Source organism: Pleurodeles waltl, chromosome 4_1 (genome assembly GCF_031143425.1).
Source record: "Pleurodeles waltl isolate 20211129_DDA chromosome 4_1, aPleWal1.hap1.20221129, whole genome shotgun sequence".
Lineage (NCBI taxonomy): Eukaryota > Metazoa > Chordata > Amphibia > Caudata > Salamandridae > Pleurodeles > Pleurodeles waltl.
In genome coordinates, this window is record NC_090442.1 from 305,652,891 (window position 1) to 305,676,415 (window position 23,525).

The window sequence follows — 23,525 nt, forward strand, 5'->3', positions numbered from 1 at the left end:
ACAATCTTTCACAAAGTTTGCTTCTGAACTAAAGACAGAAATGAACCACCTCAATCTGGTCTTAGGAAGTTATACAGTCGATCCACATCTCTTGTTTGGAAAATGAATATGAAATTGGGACTCAAACCTCACTACACTATTCTGCTATCAAGCTGCTTAAATGACTAGGGAATGCAGTGCTCTCCAGAGTACTCCAAGTGATGCTGTGACATGAGGCAGGAGTCTACATGAAACCCAGTAAGTCACTGGAGAAGCTGAAGGTTTGCCTTGCACCTAGAAATTTGCCTGCCTGGCCAGAGAGGGAAGGAGTGTGCATGGCTCTCCAGAAAGATAGGCTATTCATGGTGAGAAGTGCAGCCATGTTATAGGTGTTTGGGAACATTCAAAAGAAGCTAACTACAATCAAGAGTACAAGCAAGATGTGAGAGGTCACTGGTTTTCCCTGCATGGTTTAGAAGATTAACCTCAGGAAGAGAATACTGCGTGCTTCCAAGCACATCCGTTCCAAGTGAAAGGAACGCTTGCACTAGTGACCACATAATGTATGGATGAAGGATTGCCATTATCAGTGGAGAGGGAAACCAACCCCTGTGGTCTGAAGGCTGCAACTACCGTGGAAACATTGCCCAAAAACTAAACCAGTAGTAGTATTCCTCTGAGTGGCACTAGTGTGGCATCAGGCTGTCATCTGGGATCCTGCACCAGTACCGAGGGTGCCAGTGGTGAGGAAGACAAGCATGCCGGAGGAACTGCTACATGTGCATCCCTGACAATCAGGTAAAAGGGTCTGACACAAAGGGCTGTATCTTGAATTGTAAATACTGGCCTGCATTAGAGGAATAGCAATACCAACATGAACTTTTTTTCACTCACAATCACACAAAGTGACCAGTGGGTTGACACTGCATGGTAACTTCTTCATGAACTAGCACCTGTGATATTACTGTCAAACCCCCAACATTCCCTTGAGATATTTCAGACCTTGGGTTGCCCCACAGGAATGGCGAAGGCATCTAGTGGTGCTGGAGTATCTAGCCATTACCCAAAGCTGGGAGTACTGAACCCTGTATTTGCCCCATTAACATGTGTAGTATTTGCACTTGCTGAGACATGGAAGTGTTTCTCTTGTCTTAAAGACTAGTACTGTGATGGACAATGAATTACAGTAGCTCTTGGTTAATTTTTAAGATCTAAGTCTTCGCCCCCTCCCACTATCTTACTAAGAAGACATTACACACGGGGTGGACTTGGTCCAGCTTGCTGTGCCACAGTAGAACAGACCCCAAGGTAAGCCAGCCACAACCACCATAGTTGGAAGGGCCATTGTCTGCTATGTAGCCTCTTAAACAGGGTCTGAAAATATGTTTCTGAGGTGTTGCTTAGTTTCCTGCTGCCTTCATGGCATTTTTGGTGGTTTTTTGACTAAACCCTCAATATTTTACAACTCACCCATGCTCCAGACCTGTTATACCAGAGGAGAATCGACAAAACTGCAAAATTAGACCCCTACGTTATCTGTGTTCAGCAATATTTCAAGCATGGTTAGCAAGGATCTCTGTATGTCACTGAGTGATAGTACATGGCTACAGTATTCATCCGATGACTATAACTGAGTGCTGGTCAGTTCTAGATGTTGCAGGGGTCTACAGTCATTGGTTAGAATCTGTATTTGCCGTGCGCTGGGATAGTTTCTGACTGTGCCCTTTGTCCCATTTCAGCCAGGTTTCTGGTTGCCTATTGCCCTTTTTGTCTTAACTGCTCTTTAATGTATTGTTCTGGTCAACCTCGAGACTATAATATTGATTTCAATATTTTAGCAAAATTCAACTGAACTCCCAGTAAGGACACTTCCATCTGGTGTCAACTGGGTTGATGAAACTGTTTACACACAAATATTGCTCCTATTATTATACCATCTAGAATCATTTAATCCAAACACCCATATAACATTGGCTGAAAACATGCTCTCTGGTTCCCTGTCACCTTTGATTGCTCAGATTGACTGCTGGCCATTTTGAATATTTGCAAAGAGGTCCTTTGCAGTATTTTACAGTTTTCACTCCATCTTTTCTTTTTGGCATGTCATTTTTTACTCATTAATGATTTCAACCATACCCCTAACTGTTCCAATGATACTGGATTCAGTGTTGTAGTTTGTCATTCTACATGTATGTGCAGTAATGGGTCTCTCAGTAATGTTTGATGCTCTCTCCAATCGTTTCAAATTTAATGCTAAGACTTCGTCTCCTCTGATCTCCTATCTTGAACTTTTACCACTACCCTGATCACATGAAGACTTTCATGCATTTGCCAATGAATTTGGAAAATAATGATCACAAACCCCGGCTTATCACGTAATAATTCAGAGCAGTAAAGGCAACCACTGCCTCTAGATAAATTCTAATACAGAAGAAAAGAAGCTCAAATGCGACGGAGCGCAAAGGTTTGCCCTTTCACTTTGCAGGAAACAATACAGTGGATTATCCAGAATGCTGCAGTTTCCCCACTCATTAGAAACTACAAATTCACCTCTGCCCTCCCACATTTTTCCAGCTGATTGGATTCCAGGGGCAATGTTGTAAATTAAAATGTTCTCAGTGTGCTCCGGCCACCACAGATCTCATTGGGAGAGGTGTGGGGGGCACAGTGACAGAGACAGAGGGAGGAAAATTATTGTTTTTAAAACTTCCCTCACCGCCGTCTCTGTCTCCTGCTGCCTCGTGGTCCTCTTCCTTCCATGTGGTGTCCCAGAATTCACTGGAACACCAGCACAGGCTCCCCAACAATCCTGGCACTGCTTACATGCTAAACGTAGCATGTAAGCAGCTTCAGGATTGGTCTGAGCGGCAGTCACTGCTGCTCAGACACAAGCCTGGAGTCTGTGCTGTTTCTTCAGTCTGGCTGTGTATATAGCCGGGTTGGAGGAACCTAAGTGTGCATGTGTAGTGTGGCTGGCCTCAGACGGCCGGCAAAACACACATGTGCACTTAGTACACCCTCCCCTCTGCCACCCTTCCACCTACCATGGCCCTGCCCCATCCCTCCCCCGCACTGTTGGCTGAGCCAGCAGATGAAAAATGAAACATAGAAAACTATTGTTTCATTTTTCATCTCCTGGCTCTTGGCCGGGGGGCGACGATCCTTCGCTTTGCATAGCGAAGGAGTCACCCCTGGTTCAGCCCCTGGGCTACTAATGCATAAACATATCCATTATGATATCTGTTAGACCTGGCATGCTTGGTGTGGTTTACCCTCTAATTTTTTACCTTCAACTCTCCTGGTTTGCTGACTTCATTTTTGCTGGCCTTGGGACTCTGCATACTTTACCACTGCTAACGAGGGCTAAAGTGCTTGTGCTCTCTCCTTAAAACATGGTAAGATTGGCTTATTCCAAATTGGCATATATAATTTACTTGTAAATTCCTAGTACAGTGGAACTATCTGTTCCCATAGCATGTAAGTTAAATGCTACTCGTGGGCCTGCAGCACTGATTGTGCAACCCACTTAAGTAGCACTTTAAACATGCCGTACGACTGCCATTGCAGCGTGTGTGTGTGCAGTTTCAAACTGCTGTTTCGACCTGGCAAAATTAACCTTTTTGCCAGGCCCTAACTTTCCTTTTTAATACATATAAGTCACCCCTAAGGAAGGCCCAGGACAGCCCAGAGGGCAGTGTACAATGTATTAAACAGTAGGATATGTACTTTTAAGATTTACATGTACAAGTAGTGAAAAACTCTTAAATATGTTTTTCACTACTGCAAGACCTCCCTCTGCCATTGGATAACATTGGAATGACGTTAGCTGTAATTTTCAAATGGGACCAGGTGACCAGTTCATGTTTGCTGTATTTGGACATGTACTGAAAAATCATAACTTATGGTGAAGTCAGATTTTAAATTACAATTTTGGAAATGTCATTTTTACAAAAGTTGGCATTTACTTGCCGTGCCGTTTTGGTGTCTGCACCCTGTTTCTTACCACGTGACTGGGTGTAGTTGAGAGGTAGGCTTATTGCATTCCCCCTGGACAACCACACTTACACTTGAATAGGCTGTTTCCTATCTCCAACAAAGGGCTGCCTACCCCCTGCAGTTAGTCTGGAGCCAGGGCCAGGAAGGCAGAGCACCTATGCATTTCAAAGGCATGCTTCTAGATGGTTCTTCAAAGGCCCAATTGGGAATAAATACTGTAACTTAGATACCAAATCTTTAGTACACTTCTGGACATATGGATGCTCTGCCAAGAAAAAGGGCTGCTGAGATGCTAAAAGTACTGCCACTTTGCTGGGCTGCTGTCCTGCTGACCCTCTGCCTAATGCCATCTTGCCTGGGTGTGCAGGCCTGGACCTGCATCTCTTGAAAAAAGAACCCCATAGTGACACAAAGGGCTAGTTGGCTGGCCTCCTGATCTGAAGCCTTAGGGACATAACAGGTTTCCAACAACATTGAACTTGCACCCTGCCATCAGTGAGTCTACTTTGCTATATGGTGGCACCCCAGTCCTGGATCCTTAGAAGTGAGCCTAAGGTTCTCCGTCAGCCTCTGTGGATCCAACAGAACTGACTTATCTCCTCTCCTGCATGGTACAACCTTGAGCAGAACTAATGTATCACCACAGCTGCATCAATCAGAACTGTTGCGGACCTGCATTGTCTTCACAGCCTCTTAGGAACTGCTGGTGCACGATACATCCTCAGAGCAGGCCCTCTCATCCCTCATTAACGGGAGCCTCGATGATGGCACTGGACTCCGCAATGCAGCCTTGTAGCTCCTCTGAACGGATGCATCGCCTCAACTCTGTGACACATAATTGACACCAGACTTCGCTGTGTAAGATCTCATTGGCAGGATCCTCGATGACAATGCAGGACCTCACATTGCAGCCTTGTCGCACCTCAGACCTGATGCATTGCTTTGGCTGAGCAACGCATCTTCGATGCAGATCATCACAATGCTACACAAACCATGATTTAAGGTACTTTGTTCAACGGCTCTAGCTGGGTCCCTGCGCTCCATCACATTCAGTCTGAACTTGTGACTTTGTCCTGGTCTGGTGCCACCAGATATCCATAGCTGCCACTCTGCGCTTTTTGGTGCTATTTTCACTAAAATGTTGAAAATTGCATCTCTCTGGTTCTACTGATTGGATTTTTGTTGTTTATTTATTTGAAATTACTCTTTTTTTCTAACTTGGTGTGAAATTCTTTTTGAGTGGTGTTTTTAATACAGGTTGAAGTATTGCAGAGAGATTTTACACAATGCCTCTAAATTAGATGGCTCTTTGTCAGGCTACCAGAGGGTTGAGCACAGGTTAATGTAGAGTTGGATGGTGCCTCATCTAGACAAAGATTGTGGTTGCTGCTTGACCAGGGCTCACACCCCAGTCAACCAACAGTCCGATTTCTTACAATATCTCTTATTCTCTTCAACCTATATATCGATATGTCTCAGTGTTGGACTTTTGCTTATGCAGGGTCATCCCCAGTCTTTTTGCCTCCTGTCTCCTATTTTTTTTCTGACCTGTTGCTGTTGGCTTTTCAACTCTGACCACTTTACCACTGCTAACCAGTGCTAAAGTGCATATGCTCTCTGTGTAAATTGTATGTAATTGGTTTATCCATGATTGGCATATTTGATTTACTAGTAAGTCCCTAGTAAGGTGCACTAGAGGTGCCAGGGCCTGTAAATCAAATGCTACTAGTGGGCCTGCAGCACTGGTTGTGCCACCCACATAAGTAGCTCTGCAATCATGTCTCAGACCTGCCACTGCAGTGTCTGTGTGTGTATTTTTACACTGTAAATTCGACTTGGCAAGTGTAACCACTTGCCAGGCCTAAACCTTCCCTTTTCTTACATGTAAGGCACCCCTAAGGTAGGCCCTAGGTAGCCCCAAGGGCAGGGTGCAGTGTATAGATAAGGTAGGACATATAGGGGGTCATTCCGACCCCGGCGGGCGGCGGGCGCCGACCGCCAGAAGACCGCAGCGGCGGTCATTCTGACTTTCCCGCCGGGCGGTCGGGCGACCGCCAAAAGGCCGCCCGCCCGCCCAGCGGGAAAGCCCCAGCAACGATGAAGCCGGCTCCGAATGGAGCCGGCGGAGTTGCTGGTGTGCGACGGGTGCAGTGGCACCCGTAGCGATTTTCAGTGTCTGCTAGGCAGACACTGAAAATCATTATGGGGCCCTGTTAGGGGGCCCCTGCACTGCCAATGCCTGTGGCATGGGCAGTGCAGGGGCCACCAGGGGCCCCACGACACCCGTTCCCGCCATCCTGTTCCTGGCGGTTTTTACCGCCAGGACCAGGATGGCGGGAAGGGGGTCGGAATCCCCATGGCGGTGCTGCGAACAGCGCCGCCATGGAGGATTCTTTGGGGCAGGGGTAAACCCTTTTCTGACCGCGGCGGCAGGGGCAGGGGTAAACCCTTTTCTGACCGCGGCGGTACCGCCAGCCTGTTGGCGGTGCTTCCGCGGCACTCTGCCCTGGCGGTTTTCAACAGCCAGGGTCAGAATGACCGCCATAGTAATGTGGTTTATATGTCCCGACAGTGAAATACTGCCAACTTCGTTTTTCACTGTTGCAAGGCCTGTCTCTCTCATAGGATAATATGGGGGCTACCTTTAAATATGATTAAAGTGTAGATTCCCCTAGAGAGTAGATGGACATGTGGAGTTTGGGGTCCCTGAACTCACAATTTAAAAATACATCTTTTAGTAAAGTTGATTTTAAGATTGTGCGTTTGAAAATGCCACTTTTAGAAAGTGAGCATTTTCTTGCTTAAACCATTCTGTGACTCTGCCGTGTTTGTGGATTCCCTGTCTGGGTCAGTTTGACAGTTGGGTTGTTTTTCACCTCACACCAGACAGTGACACAAAGGGAGCTGGGGTGTAACCTGCATTTCCTGATTAGCCATCTCTGCTAGGAGGGAGGGGTGGAGTGGTCACTCTCATCTGAAAGGACTGTGCCTGCCTCTGACAATGCCGGCTCCAACCCCCTGGTGTGTGTCTGAGGCCTTGCCTAGGCAAGGCAGGATTTCACAAGTAGGTGTGAGTCCCCTTTGAAGAAAGGTGACTTCAAAGACTAAAATGTGTATAAGAAGGGCACCCAAATCTACAGACTTTAGAAACACTTCTGGAACCAAGAGGAACCTCTGCCTGGAGAAGAGCTGATAGCTGAGGAAGAAGTGCTGCCCTGCCTGTGACTGTGCTTTGTGGAGCTTTCCTGCAGTGCTGCTTCTGCCAGAGTAAGAGGGCAAAGACTGGACTTTGTGTGCCTTCCATCTTGTGAAGAAATCTCCAAGGGCTTGATGTAGAACTTGCCTCCTGTTGTTTGAAGTCTCAGGGACAGCAAAGACTTCTCTCTGCCAGCACCTGGAGTCTCTGGAGAGACTCCTGCTCTGACAAGTGGTGCCCTATCCAGTCCCTGGGCCCTTGAAAGGAAAGCTGGTGGAAATCCAAGGAAATCGACTTCGGACGACTCCGGACCGACGCCGCTGCTGGATCCGGTAACGTCGCCTGCACCCGACGCCGTGACCTTCGCTGGAACGCGACGCTCTTCGCAGCCCCGACGCCGCAGCAGCCCCGCTGAAGTCCGCAACTCCGTGGAAGTCGCCGCACCACGTTGTGACCGACGCCGCTCGAAGTGCACGGATTCAACGTTTCACACAGACGCCGCGATCCCCGACTTCGCGCATCAGCTTGTTTTCACTTTTCACCAAAGGTACTGTACTTGGGAGTCTACACGACTCCGTGTCCGGCGCCGCTGGTGTCGGCTTGTTGGGAACGACTCCGTCACGACGCCGTGTTAACATCTCATCGAAGCATTTTTGTTTCTAAGCGCTATTTTTGAGTTTAATCTCTAAAAATTCATAACTTGACTCGTGTATGTCGGATTTTTGTCGTTTTGGTCTTGTTTTGTTTAGATAAATATTTCCTATTTTTCTAAACCGGTGTTGTGTCATTTTGTAGTGTTTTCATTAAGTTACTGTCTGTGTTGGTACAAATGCTTTACACCTAGCGCTCTGAAGTTAAGCCTACTGCTCTGCCAAGCTACCAAGGGGGTAAGCAGGGGTTAGCTGGGGGTGATTCTCTTTTACCCTGACTAGAGTGAGGGTCCTTGATTGAACAGGGGGTAACCTGACTGTTAACCAAAGACCCCATTTCTAACACTCAGCATTAGCCATTTGAGTAGATAGGAGAAAGTAAGGTCATGCTTTTTCAGTCTTCACCACCACAGCCTACGTCTCACACTTCAGCTTAGTGCTGCCACAAAAGGTTTATGGTCTAGCTGTTACTCTCAAAATAACACTAATCCCATCCTGTTGCTATTAGTCACTTACTTAGCAGAGAGAAAACTTCTAGTGCATGTGCATTTTAAAAATTCACGTTTCATTTGCTGCATATGAAAACACATCTGTAGAACACAAGCACATGCAGACGTGAACACATTTGTAATACACCATGATGTACTCACAAAATCTGAATGCTAATCACAAACACACACACATTCACACACTCAACCCCATGAGGCTGTGTTCTTCCTTACACACATGAGCTCCCATTGACATACTCACATACTCGCATATAATTCACACTCATACACATGCAAACACAGTCATCCACACACACACACACACGCTGCTGAAAGCACAATCTTTCTTTAAGTGAAAAGACTGCTTTTAGAATGAGACCAGGCCTGAGTGCAGGGATCCTCACCAGATGGGACATATCAAATCATCTTTTTACTGGAGATGGAAGACTATTTGCATCAATCTTGGTTGTGCTTCAATGGAGGAGACTAGCAGAAACTGCATGGCCATACCCTCTTTTTGAATGCGTAAGAGACTGTGCTTGAATATGACGGATATGACTGTGGATTCAAAGTTTACATTACCAGAGAGACTCAAGATGCATCTCCTTGATGAAGCCCAACAAGGCCTACATTTTGCTGAGGTTGCTTCTGACATGCCTTTAGTGGACTGAATTATTCCATTGGGAGCTGAGGAGAGACTGAGGCCCTGTTTCTTTTTTGGGGAGACTGAGTAAATTACTCCATCACTCTGATGGAGGTATTGTCTGCTAAATTCAGAAATGACTGCCAAGTTGGTGGTCATTTCTAAAGCACTGTCAGGAACCGCTGTCAGTGCTGATGGAGTTTGGTGCACAGCTCTATCAACATGGCCATGAGCAGTGCACCAAAGTATTTTCTTTTTTTTTTTTTTTCAAAAATCAAATGTCAAAGCAGTATTTTCTTTTGGAAAATGAAAAATAAAATGCTCCCCTTCCTGTGGAATTCCTCTCCCATGATGAGGGAAGACATTTACCATTATCAGTTTTCATTGCCCATTACTCCCAGGGATTTACAGGCAGTAAGATGCAGTGAAAACTGACCTCTAATTATGCCCATCTATTTTAGGTGGATGGAATTAGAAGTCTGCCTCCAAGGGCCCTATGGAGTAATCTCCGCAGTGATTAAACCAAAGATCCACCTGCATAAAAATTTGGTGGGTGGGCCACAGTCTTGGTGGTATAGATACTCTGCTGATGTTACGGCACAGTATCTATACCGTCAAAATTTAAACCAGGCCCTGATTTACATATGATTGGGTCATCTCTTTTAATGGACTGTATGAGATAGAATTATAGAATTAAAAGTTACTAAGATTAATTTATGCATTTGTGTCTTTCGCCTTTTTGCTTCTGAGAGTTTTACCGAAGGACACGATGTTGCCAACTAATATAATGCAGAAGATGCTCAACACCACCTGAAAGTCACGACTTGTGATGACCACAAAAAACTGGAATCTTACATAATCCTCAACAAACAGTGGTGTTTTTAGCAATCCTGAAAGCATACATTTCTAATATAAAATGTCAACGTCTGCATTTAGGTCAAGTTTGTATTTTTGAAAAGGATGCTAGCACAAGGTGAGGCATTACTCCTCCCCTCCCCTACTCTGTATTCAGGAAAAGGGTTCAGTCTTAAAAGCAAAACAGGTGGATCACACCATCCATCTACTCATCTCTCTTCACTGACTTTTACTACAAGCGTGCATCTCCTCTTAAATCTCCCGTTTTGCAAATAAAGCCTGACATCTCCTCCATCAAAGTTAACTAAAGTAGAAACGCTGCCTTTTAATTAAGCAATGAGTAAACCTCTAAGTTGTATGTATGTCTCAATATCCAAGAGGTCTAAGGCAATTAACCAGGTCTCACCTTTTCTTGAATTCCATCATAACTTCAGCTCACCATCACTTATGAGCAGGTGATACACAAGGTACTTTCTTTATAGGCCTTCCTTTCATACAGAATCTTAGCCCTCTTTGCTACAGCTGAAATGCTCTTTGTGTGTTACTATATTTTACTATATTTCCTATTGTCACTTCCTCAAGTGTGTCAAACAGTCCACTGCCTCTATTGCTCTCGTTTGTCAGTCTTATAGAGAATATGTGAGGCCAGGATATAATCAGTGAAGACTGTGGCAAACGATGTCTTGCAATAACAGTGAGATATCTGTGGAGGTTTGTGTGGCCGTACGGAGCCACGCCAATATGTATTAAGTCATATTAATTAAAATCATTTAAACCTTTATCAGACTGTAATAGACGACATCTCATGCAACACTGTTTATGTTTTATGACTGTAAACATTGGTGAATTAAGAGCACTGAAGGTGCTAACTCCAATACAGCAACGTAAAATACGTATGTCTTTAATTCGCTATATACTCATATACTTATATTTTCATATTTTTTTTTGTGGGTACTGGCGTCTGATGTGCTAAATCCATCATTTACCTCACAAAAACAGCGATAGCCTAATAAATGAAAAACAGATCTGAAACAGGCAGGAGATGCTAAGTGTATGTATTTCTTATGAGAAAAGGCCAAGGATGCTGAGCCATAGTCTTCGTAGCACGTGGACATGTTACCGCTGGGAGGGCATGGACAAAGTCAGCGTCAGAAGACGCCAAATACTAATTACAGTCTATTGCAATCTTATTTAAAAAAGGCACCCACAGGTACTTTCATCTTTGATGATGTTACGCGCTCATTACATTTATACTTCAAGCGAGGTTATAAAGAGTATCCTTCTCCCCTGGTCTCTCCAGAGTTGATCTCCATTCATTTAATGGTTCTCCTCAACTTAAGTGAAGGAAGCAAAAAAAAAAAGAACTTTCCCAAGCATAAAACAAACCTAACTTTTCAATTAGAGCAACAAATAACACGACTTTCAAACTTTGAATGAGAATCAGTAAAGCAGGAAACGTGTATAAAAAGGCGCATGATGCAGTTTCGATGAAAAGGAAAGCCGCCACTTACGTTTGCCAGAGTTTCCTTCCCCACTGGCTGTCCTCGGGGGGATGATGGGACAGAGCCCGAAGGGGCTTGCTCGAGTTTACGATCAGGCTCGTCTTCCTGAAACACGGAGTCTTCTTTTTCTTCCTCTTCTGCCCATTTATTCAATGGCCTCTCGGCATGAAGATCTAGGACCTGAGGCAGGGGATCCTCCTCAATGGAGATAATTCTTTGTAGATGTTTGTTAGCCTTTCCATCGGGTGAACTGTCCTCTGCCTCTGGTCCAGGCTGCTGTAAAAACCCATTCAAGCCAACGGAGCTGTTCCTTTTTGTAGCGCTGAATGCATCATCCTCTTCCGAAGACTGGCTAAGTAGAGATGAAAAAATGATATTGGAAGAACTGCATAAAGGTACTAGATCAGCATTAAAATAAGAGTAGCACGGGCATTGTATGACTTAATTTTTAATGAGAAAAATGGGAATTTGCTCAAGTATTCAAGCTACAGTGCTTAGTGAGCTGCCAAGCCCCCTTTTGATATCTGCTGTGACCTGCTAATCACCAGTTTCTATTTCAGCATGGACGACATTTCATGTTCCTGAGATCATTAAACTACAGATTTCAAAATGGGCGCAGGTAAAACATGTTATTTCGTGCATGCATTTTGAAGTATAAAAAGTAATGTAGAAAGCAATACATTATTATTTAATAATCAAAAGATGAGCGTCTGGGCTAGATCTTCAGATATTTCACTGTAAAAAATAACTGAGTTGCATTTTGTTTTGACTAACATTATTTTTATGTACACTGTACGAAGTTCCTTTCCATGATAGCATTATATGCTTGCAAAAACTCATTTTAGTTCATTTAATGTCATTCTTTATTTGGCATAAGTATTATGTGCGCAGAAAACAAACATCAAGGCAGATCGCTAAAAGAAATGATGTCAAATTTGTTCATTAGCAGACATGTTTTCAGCAATTTCTATATCACATATTACAGACAGGAAGCGCCTCTCCCTGTTTACATACAACCATTTGTATTGTCATGCCCTGCCATTCTTTCAACCCCTTAGCTGCATAGGCTCCTCTCTATATGTTGAGCCCTTTTTTTAGGTTTTGCTTGCACGCGTGCTTGCAAAATCTTTTGTTATTTAAAAAAAACGTAAAATGGCCTTGGAACCAGCCCCTACTTACCTGAACTTCTCGTAGGCTTAGTCCAACATCACTCTGATTTACCTGTTTCTGATTCGACCGCACATCGTCTGCATGTCGTTCGGCTTCACTTCCTGTTGTCTTCTTCGCCATAGGGTTGCCTGTGAACCAAGTACTCCTTCCGGTCGCTTCTAATTGGACACTAGCCAGTGTCCTTCCTCTGTGGCACCATGCTGAAGGTACTTATTTTTTTAAACTTTTGCTTCGCGCTCTGTGTTTCTGCAGCCTGTGTGCCCTCGAGCACAATGATGTCGCTTCATGCGGTATTGCTGTCATCAATGTCTCCTCCTGCAGGCTGCCTCGAATTGCCTTTTCTGTGCGTTTTATCTTGTATGCGGCAGCCGCATGTTTTAGCCACCCACACATTTACATCAACATGCTCTGCCAACACGTTGTAGTATGTCTGCTGCACAGGGGTGCGGCATGGGTAGCAGCGGTGTAAGCTTTCCTAACATAAAAGGACCAGTACATGGCAAGGGGCAGCTGCACAAGTCTGTCTCTTTCCCTCTTTGGTTCATTCCTAGCTCACAGTAACAGAGTTTTTTTTATTACAATGGCTTTACATAACCCCATATTTGATGCAGTTTTAAACTAGTGGTTGTTCTTGGCGCTATAATGGAGGCACTGGGTTGAGCCAGGGGCTGCTACTGGCGCCAAATTGGGTGCTATTTCAACATGGTAATTTCTTTTTGCATTATATTGGGTGCTGATTTATTGCATTAGCCGAGCTTGGCGCCACATTGGTACTGTTTTAAGATCCTACTATCTTTTCTAGTCAGAATGTTGTGTAAACCTCAAATTTTGGCTACAATCACACATTTTCATCACATTTCCTTGTTCTCACACTTATCTACATAAAAAGTACCCTACTTGTGTGGCTGGGCCTATCACCAATTACAGGAAAGGTCCAAAACCCATACACACAAAAGGTGTGGAGGCGAGAACTTGGTTGTTGCAGGTGCACCCACTTGAGACTTGACCCAAACACTATTACTATTTCCACAAGCAATATCATATTGATATGAATATCAGGAATTCCTGGTGTTAGACCTGGCATCGTTGGTGTGCCATTGCCCAAGACTTTTTTGCTTTCACTCCCATGTTTTGCTGCACTCATTTTTGTTGGCATTAGGACGCTGTTCACTTTACCCTTGTGTTAGAAATGGGGTTTTTGGTTGGCAGTCAGGTTGCCCTCTGTCCAAGCAAGAACCCTCACTCTAGTCAGGGTAAGTCACACACAATCCAAAATCAGCCAGTGCCCACCCTCTGGTAGCTTGGCACGAGCAGTCAGGCTTAACTTAGAAGGCAATGTGTAAAGCATTTGTGCAATAAATCATACAACACCATAGTATAACACCACAAAAATACACCACACAGTGTTTAGAAAAATATATAATATTCATCTGGGTATTTTCAGGTCAAAACGATCAAAGTTGCAATATGAATTTGTAAAGATATCACGGAAAAGTGATATAAAGTGTCTTAAGTCTTTAGAAAGCAAACAAAGTCTCTTTCAAACACAAAGTACCTGGTTTCTGGTGGAAAATCTCCTCAGAGGGCCACAGGAGAAGAGATACGTAGAAAACTGGTGTGTGCGTCGATTTCTCCTCAGCACACACGGACTTGCGTCGTTATTTTCCACGCGGGGAGTCGTGCGTCGTTTTCCGGCATGCGGACAGTCTCTTTCTGTGGATCGCGGAGAGTACCAGATGTCCCGGGTCTGTGCGTGGATTTTCCTGCTTGTTTTCCGGCTGCGCATCGTTCTGCGGGGCTGCGCGTCGAAGTTTCGATCTCACGGCAGGCGTCGCGTCGATTTCTGCTGGGGAGTCGGGCGGCGTTGTCCTTGTGAGGCCGTGCGCCAAAGTTTTGATCTCACGGCAGGCGTCGCGTCGATTTCTCCTGGGAAGTCGGGTGGCGTTGTCCTTGCGAGGCCGTGCGTCAAAGTTTCGGTCGTCCCGAAGGCGTTGCGTCAATCAGCGTCGGTGTGCGGCGTTTTTCTTGCCGCGGAACAAGCTGTGCGTCGAAAATTTCGGCGCACGGAGCGTCCCAGTGGAAGAGAGAAGTCTTTTTGGTCCTGAGACTTCAGGGAACAGGAGGCAAGCTCTATCCAAGCCCTTGGAGAGCACTTTTACAACCAGACAAGAGTTCAGCAAGGCAGCAGGCCAACAGCAAGGCAGCAGTCCTTTGTAGAAAAGCAGACAGGTGAGTCCTTTGAGCAGCCAGGCAGTTCTTCTTGGCAGGATGTAGTTTCTGGTTCAGGTTTCTTCTCCAGCAAGTGTCTGATGAGGTAGGGCAGAGGCCCTGTTTTATACTAAGTTGTGCCTTTGAAGTGGGGGTGACTTCAAAGAGTGTCTAAGAAATGCACCAAGCCCCCTTTCAGTTCAATCCTGTCTGCCAGAGTTCCAGTAGGGGGCGTGGCAGTCCTTTGTGTGAGGGCAGGGCCTCCACCCTCCCAGCCCAGGAAGACCCATTCAAAATGCAGATGTATGCAAGTGAGGCTGAGTACCCTGTGTTTGGGGTGTGTCTGAGTGAATGCACAAGGAGCTGCCAACTAAACCTAGCCAGACGTGGATTGAAGGGCACAACAAGATTTTAGTGCAAAGAAATGTTCACTTTCTAAAAGTGGCATTTCTAGAATAGTAATATTAAATCCGACTTCACCAGTCAACAGGACTGTATATTACCATTCTGGCCATACTAAATATGACCTTCCTTCTCCTTTCAGATCAGCAGCTGCCACTTCAACAGTGTATGAGGGCAGCCCCAATGTTAGCCTATGAAGGGAGCAGGCCTCACAGTAGTGTAAAAACGAATTTAGGAGTTTTACACTACCAGGACATATAACTACACAGGTACATGTCCTGCCTTTTACCTACACAGCACCCTGCTCTAGGGGTTACCTAGGGCACACATTAGGGATGACTTATATGTAGAAAAAGGGGAGTTCTAGGCTTGGCAAGTACTTTTAAATGCCAAGTCGAAGTGGCAGTGAAACTGCACACACAGGCCTTGCAATGGCAGGCCTGAGACAAGGTTAAGGGGCTACTGAAGTGGGTGGCACAACCAGTGCTGCAGGCCCACTAGCAGCATTTAATCTACCGGCCCTAGGCACATATAGTGCACTCTACTAGGGACTTATAAGTAAATTAAATAGCCAATCATGGATAAACCAATCAATAGTATCATTTACACAGAGAGCATATGCACTTTAGCACTGGTTAGCAGTGGTAAGGTGCCCAGAGGTCAAAAGCCAACAACAACAGGTCAGAAAAAAAATAGGAGGAAGGAGGCAAAAAGTTTGGGGATGACCCGTCAAAAAGCCAGGTCCAACACCTTGCTAACCAGTCGTAGAGGTACTTGTGCTTTCTCCCTTAAACATGGTAAAATTATCCTACATCTTCTAATTGGCTCATTTAATTTACTTATAAATCTCTAGTAAATGGTACCAAATGTACTCAGGGTCTGTACGTTATATGTGATTAGTGGGCTCCAGCACTCATTGTGCCACCCACTAAAGTAGCACTGTAAAACACGTCTCAGCCCCGTCGCTGCAGCCTGTAGTGCAGTTTTAAACTGCCAATTCGACCTCCCAAAATAAACCTTTTGCCAGATATAAACCTTCCTTTTTAATACTTAAATGTCATCTCTAGAGTTTACCCTAAAGGCTCATAGGCCAGTGTGCATGGTACTGAAAAAGTAAGACATGTCTACTTAATTTTTACATGTCCTGACAGGGAATACTCCTAAAGTCATTGTTCGCTTCTGTACGAGTATCTCTATACTTCAAAGAATAAGGCCCAGACTTAGAGTTTGGCAGATGGGGTTACTTCATCACAAATGCGAAGGATATCCCATCCGCCCTATTACAATCTCATAATAGCCTTTAGAGATCTTTATACAGTAGATGGGATGTCTGTCACGTTAGTGTTGGAGTAACCAGTCCGCCAAACTCGAAATCAGGCTTGCTCGCATTAATACATTTAATAAGTGAAAACTCCAGTTTATAAATCGAGACAGAGAAATGCCATTTACTCTCAAGTTAATTGTAATTAAAAATCATCTTTAATGGTAAAGCTGGATTTTAAGCCACTATTCATAAAATGTGACTTTTAGAAAGTTGAAATGGAGACAAAAGAGTTCTAGGTGTGAAGGCAGATGGTCTTCCTGACAGGCTGGGGAGGGGCAGTAAGTTGTCCTGAGTGAACTTCAAAGGCCCCTTCCTGCAGCACACCTGACACTAGGCCTGCCCTCCCCTTGCCTTTCTCACCCTATACCCCTCTTAACTAATAACCCGATGTCTAGGGTTATTGTTAAAGATGGAGCCCACGTAAATTTGTAGTAAGGTTCATATCAATGTTCACTTCAGTGGATGCTTTTACCTGAGAAGTCAAACGTTGTTAGGCTTAAGTGCGGGCTTTAGCTCCAAAGATGAGCAGATGTACTCAGGGGTGCAGCAGCTTGTCCAGGCTCCCTCACTTCCTTCCTGGCCATAGGGCCAGGTACAGGGGCAGCAGCTCTGGGGAAGTCAACTTCAACAGGGCAGGTCCTGCCATGTTGCCTTCCCTCCTCCTGTCCAAGGTGTGGTCTCTGGTCTCAGTGCCTGTGGCATAGGTAAGTCATCCCTCTAGCAGGCCTTACAACCCTAAGGCACTGTGCTCTATACTACAGGTGAGGGCATAGCTGCATGAGCAAAATGTCCCTACAGTGTCTAAGTCCATTCTTACACATTGTAAGAGGAGGATGGCCATATTAAGTACATGGGCTTGGAGTATGTCATTACAGACTCCACAGCTCCATGATGGCTTCTCTGAAGGCTGGGAAGTTTGGTATCAAACTTCTCAGCACAATAAGCCCACACTGATGCCACTGTTGGATGTATTGTACAATGCACACAGAGGGCATCTTAGAGGTGCCCCCTGAAGTTTACCCAACAATTGGCCTGGAGTTAGTCATTGATTGTGTGCCTCATTTCTTGACTGTGCGAGTGCAACAAATGCTTTGCACTACTCTCTGATAAGCCTAACTGCTCGACCACATTCCCACAAAAGAAAGCATTAGTATTATGTACTTTAGCCTCTGTTAATCCTCTGGAGAACCCCTGTATACTGTGCACACTATACCTCATTGTGGTACAGTATATCCAAAGCCAGCTTCCTACAGGTTGTGCTCATGTTACTTGGATGGAGAAATACTTTGGGAGGCCGAGTGACCTTTGGGAAGAATAATATCAACTCTGATTGACTCCTCTCCTGCAAAGAGTACAGTGTTCGAGCTGCCCAACTTCCAGGCTCTGCAGCTAGGCTTCTCATTCAAGCAGTGAGCTCCTGCTGGGCTAGAAATGCTTCCCCTTGTGAACAGGTCAAGCAAGCTCCGATGTCACAGGCAGACACACAGCCTTTCCAGCAGGATGTGCAGACATCAGGTGATTTCCACTCACTTCTATGAGACTGGCTGTTCGACAAACACCATCACTGGGTCTCAGCAGTTCTTCGAGTACTCTGTGTACAAATCCTTTCCTTGATCTTGAAGAACATGGAAATGGAACCAAGTGAGGTAGTTTGTGTTCACTTTTATACACTCTTCACAGAGAATGTAGATCCCAAGGTCAATGCCCAGGAACTGGTGGTGTGGGTACTTTTCATGCTTAATGTTCTTTAGTCAGTGCAGATACACTGGGCCTCATTTGGGGTATGACGAGCAATCCACCATTCACCATCCACCTTATTTATATCTCTGTAGGCCCTTCAAAGGTCGCTATGTTTCCAGAACAGCTGTTGGAATGGTGGCTTTGATGGAGGCAATAAAAGTTTGTCTGAGCAGCAGATATGCTCATGCGGCTATGCAGCAAACCTTTCTTGCTTTCCAAAAACAGAATCTAAAAGTGGGAGTTTGTTTTTGTTTTTGAGAAAACAAAGATTAACAGCCCTGATACCCTGGGTGTTTTATCCAATGAGGTGGGGGACATTTTTAACTTTTTCCATTTGGTATCCAGAAAAAAAGACATCAGACTGTCTGCTCTAAATAAGGTGGGGGTCCTATTTTTCCTACACTGAGTGTCCCAAATTTACTAGACCAATGCCGTAGGCTTTCTGACTGTGAAGCTAGCAGGGATAGTGCCATTGGAAAAATGGAGGTCCAAACAACTCTCAATAGAGCGGGTAGCGTGACTGTTTGGCAGTCCACTGTACTCGGCAACTTTTTTGGACGCGCACTATGCCACCAAAGACTAAGGGCCATATGTACCAACGCATTTTCCCATAGACACAGAATGGGTAAAACCCTTTGATACATCTGGCCCTAAATTAGTTCCGCGTGACTGTAAAAGGGATGGCTCTTATTGCAGGTAGTGACAGTGTTGATCCAGGCTAGTGTACCCAAAACATGAGCGAAATGATGTGTGGATTCACTGACCCTGGCTGTCATCAGCCTTCCTAAAGCAGTGCTCGGAGACAAAAGGAGTAAACGTTTCCCTCCTTCTACCACGAGAATCCGCTGGCTCACCCCCTTTTTCCAACCAGTATCTTAAATGTGAGTGCTCCAGCACGGTTAATCAGAAATCCCCTGTAAAAAAGACCATCCTTACACGCTTCATTGTCCAACTCTTCAGTTCATGAATGCAAGTATACTTCCCTTGTCAGAGAAGGCTGTGCCAAAGAACCCAACAACCCCTTGTAGACACCTGGCGGTCACTGTGCTTTGTAAACAGGAACCGGCTGGCGACGCCAAGAGAATGGGGTTTGGGAACAAGCGCATCAAACTAAAGCAATAAAGACAAACAAAAACAAACAGGTGTGAAAAACAAATGCCAAGGTCACTGGTCTTGTCGTGAACTACACTATAGTTTCCTTCTAATCATGTTTGCCTCTAGAATTCACTACACTCATCGTTATCCGTGAGCAAATGCTTCTTCTTAAAATGGCGTGTCTTTGCACGAGTGCTGACTTAAAAGATAAAACGGGAAAACAAGGAAAGGATTCTGAGTTGCTAACTATTCCTGAACTATAGCCACCGCCCCCCCCTCCACCCCCCCCTCACAACCACCACATTTCCTTTACACAACCGCTACACTTTGAATTTATACTGACTCACTGGTTTTCTGTTGAATTCGAAGCCAAAGAACCTCTTGTTTTATTATAAAGCAATAAAGGCTAAAGCATGTGATAATCCTTACACCCAGCCTTCAGTATAATGTGACATTGGATTATCAGTTCTCTCATATGCAAAATATGAATAGAATATAAATATAAACAGGGAAAACAGTCACAATTAGTATGCAGTATGAGGAATTATGCAGTTAGATTATTATTTGTTTTCCTCGACACAAATTACAAACTTTTCAAATATGACGCACATTGCACAGTTAGTTGGTTGCAAACTGACATCCTTCTACTTCCACTAGGTGGCACTGCACAATCAAAAAAACACAAACCTACAGAGCAGCAAAGCACAATTTGATGGCGTCGTGGAGATAACTAAACAAAGCGTTCTGTCAAATCCTTCATAAAACCTTAAAACTAGAGTGCACAATCGAGTGCAAAGCACTTTTATATAATTATCGATATTGTTACATCAAACTCCGCCGCTCAGAACAAAAATGTCGGATCAACTATTCAAAGGAGGAGAAGGAAATTTACTCCTTACGCCTTAAAGAATACAACATATTAATTAGGCAAACCAAGACTGCCTTTTTCCCCAGCAAAATCTTAGTTTCTACAAATAAATCTAAATAAATTTTTAGCATAGTCTCCAAACTATCCAACCCTGACTGGGTGTTCGTCCCTATCTAACCGTCTCAGACTTTGTGCGAGAATCCTAAATACAGGCTTCTCATATTTCCCTGAAATAGTCATTTACCTCCTCAACCACTTCCTTAGTGAGGGTATGGTCAGGCGTGCCCGTCCTTTTGGGTGGAGGGGCCACGCCCCCCACCTTTTGACCCTCATGAAGAATGCCAGTCAGGCTGAACAAAGGTCAGCCTGACAGACACTCTTCATGTTCAGGTCAAGCATCCAGGAGCAGACATGCATGATTTGTGCAGACTCCTGGCTGCCTGAGCTGAACTTTGCTGGGCTGAAGAGGTCACAGCTCCTGTGGGCGTGACCTCCTCTGCTCAGCAAAGGTGCCTCGAGACCCTCCCCGGATGACAAGGGAAGCGTCACCCATTGACTTCGACCTGGGCGCTTCAGGTTTAAGACCTGATGCGCCCAGGATGAGTGTCAGTCAGTGACACCTCGTCACAGAGTGGGCTGGGGTCATCAGTCTCACTGACCCCATCCCACTCTGTGACGAAGTTGGGATTGCTGCCTTCCCTCACTGGCTGGAGGGAAGGCAGCAGTCCCATCCTTCCTGGGACCTCCGAGGCTGAAGGTAAGTGTGTGTGTGTGTGTGTGTGTGAGTAAGTGATCTTTTTAAATGAATGTTTGGTGCATGCGTGCATGTTTGAATGTTGATGAGTGTTGTTAATGGATGTGCGTGCATGCGTGTGTGCGTGAAAGAAGAGTGAAAGTGTGCTTCCCGCCCGCACCCCTCCCTCCTAAAACTGCCGGCCGCCACTGGGTATGGTACAAAACACATTTGAAGAGGCTATAGCGGTCCCACTCCAAAAGAAAACACACTTAACTTGCAAAACTACTGGCCTATTTCATTGCTACCTTTCCTAGCAAAAGCGCTAGAGGCACAGGTTGCCAGACACTTCTGTTGCTACTTAGAGGCATCCAACTTCAGAGACCCTCATCAGGCTGGTTTTCAGCCAGCCCACTCAACTTAAGCTGTCATTCTTGCTAGCATAGATAATATTCAGGAAGAGGCCGATGGAGGCACCACTGAGGCAGTGGTACTACTGGACCTGTCTGCGGTCTTTGAAATGGTCATCCACAAGCTTCTGATCGGCCGCACAGGACTCAGCCCTGGCTTGGTACACATCTTTTTTAAAGGACTGCTCGCAATCAGTCCAGCTATACCCCCTGAACTCCTCCAAGGTAGGGGTAACTTGTGGAGTACCTCATGGATCTTCAGAGTCCCCCCATCTTTTTAATCTGTATATTCGTCCACTAGTGCATTCCTTAAAAGTATGGCAAGTTAGAATCTATAAATATGCTGATGATATGCAGCTGTTATTTACCATCGATAGTTCCCTAGAATCCATGGAAATCTTCCAAATATTATGCTGTTCCTCCGAGACTGGATGTATAGCAGCCAACTAAAATTTAACTCCGATAAGACAGAGATTGTCGTTACTCATAATAAGCTTGACTGGTGGAATTTCTCCTTCTGGTCCTGTACAATGAGTACTCGCCCACCGCCCAAGAACTCTGTAAAGAATCTAGGACATAGACAAGAACCTATCTATGAAACCCCAAGTAGGTGTGGTCATGTCCTCCTTTTTTTACAGCGGCGCAAAATTAAGAAAATTGGCACATTGCTCACAGTTGAAGCCTTGGTTCAAGTCGTTATGGTCCTAGTCATCTCGAGGCTAAATTATGCCAATTCTTTATATCTTGGCCTTCCCAAAGGCCTGAATAGAAGACTTCAACTGGCTCAAAATCAGACAGCCAGGCTAATTTTTAAGCTACCACATCACTCCTCTGCTGCGAACGTTTCATTGGCTACCAGTTGAACATTGATCAATCTTCAAAACGGCTGTATCATTTTTAAATCCCTGCATGGTAAAAGCCACTCTTTTATATCACCTAGAATCAAAAAAATACATCCCCAATGGCAATGTAAGGCCCACTCATGTAAATCTCCTTACAATTCACTCGTTCAAAAAGAAAAGATTGGGACTCTTCAGATTTTCTATTCTTGCCCCCTGCATCTGGAACTCCTTTCCCCCAGAGTAGAGATCCATCCCCCACTATATGATATTTCAGAAACTACTGAAGACTAAGGGGGTCATAACAACAATGGCGGTATAAGGTGCTTACCGCCGTGCAGAAGACCGCCAATACACCGCCGCGTCCGTGGTAGACCGCCACAGCTATTATGACACACATCACAGAATCTGCTGAAATTCAGACACCCACACAATACCGCCACACCAAAGGTCAGCGATAAACATGAGGAAACAAATCCTCCACCTCCACACCAACAGAAACACGCCCATGCTATTACGACCCACGAATCCACGCGGCGGTCTTTCAACCGCGGTATTCCATTGGCGGTACACACCGCCGCGCTCAAAATACACACACATCTCCAAAACACCGCCACATTGGACAATTCCAAATACACACACCTGATACACATACAAACAACACTCCCACACACCCAACACAATATAAAACACACACCCACATCACCCACAAACCCCTACGACCAAAAATTTGAGTTGAAGGCGACAGAGAGAGCACAGCAATAGACAACCCCACCACACAGAGGCACACAACACCATCACCATCACAACATCCACGCACAAAACACCACATACCACTACACTCACCACACTCATCAACACATACACCACTCCACACATCACACACACCACCCCATGTCACGCCAAAGACACCCCAGCTTCTCCGAGGAGGAGCTCAGGGTCATGGTGGAGGAAATCATCCGGGTAGAGCCACAGCTATTTGGCTCACAGGTACAGCACACATCAATAGCCAGGAAGATGGAGCTATGGCAAAGAATAGTGGACAGGGTCAACGCTGTGGGACAGCACCCAAGAAATAGGGAGGACATCAGGAAGAGGCTGAATGACCTACGGGGGAAGGTGCGTTCAACGGTATCCAGGCACCACATCGCATTACAGCGGACTGGCGGCGGACCACCACCTCCTCCCCAACTAACAACATGGGAGGAGCAAGTCTTGTCCATCTTGCATCCTGAGGGCCTCGGAGGAGTCGTTGGAGGAACAGACACTGGTAAGTCAAATCTTAACTATCATAACCCCCACCCTACCTGCATGATATCACACACCCCCACCATCACACCCTCCCCTATCACCCCAAATCCTCACCTATCTACCCATTACACCAACCACCCATCCCAAACCCAAGCCCTGCATGACATAACTAAGCA

The 23,525-nt window shown here is 45.3% G+C and overlaps 1 protein-coding gene across 4 annotated transcripts in view; it reads right to left on the bottom strand.

Moving 5' to 3' along the window:
* CRACR2A (calcium release activated channel regulator 2A) overlaps window positions 1-23,525 on the bottom strand; it is a 953,477-nt gene that overhangs the window by 142,460 nt on the left and 787,492 nt on the right. For all 4 annotated transcript variants that reach the window (XM_069228394.1, XM_069228393.1, XM_069228396.1 and 1 more), the window contains one exon: window positions 11,319-11,661. In XM_069228394.1, coding sequence (XP_069084495.1) covers window positions 11,319-11,661 — 343 coding nt within the window. The remainder of the gene's footprint in view (window positions 1-11,318; window positions 11,662-23,525) is intronic.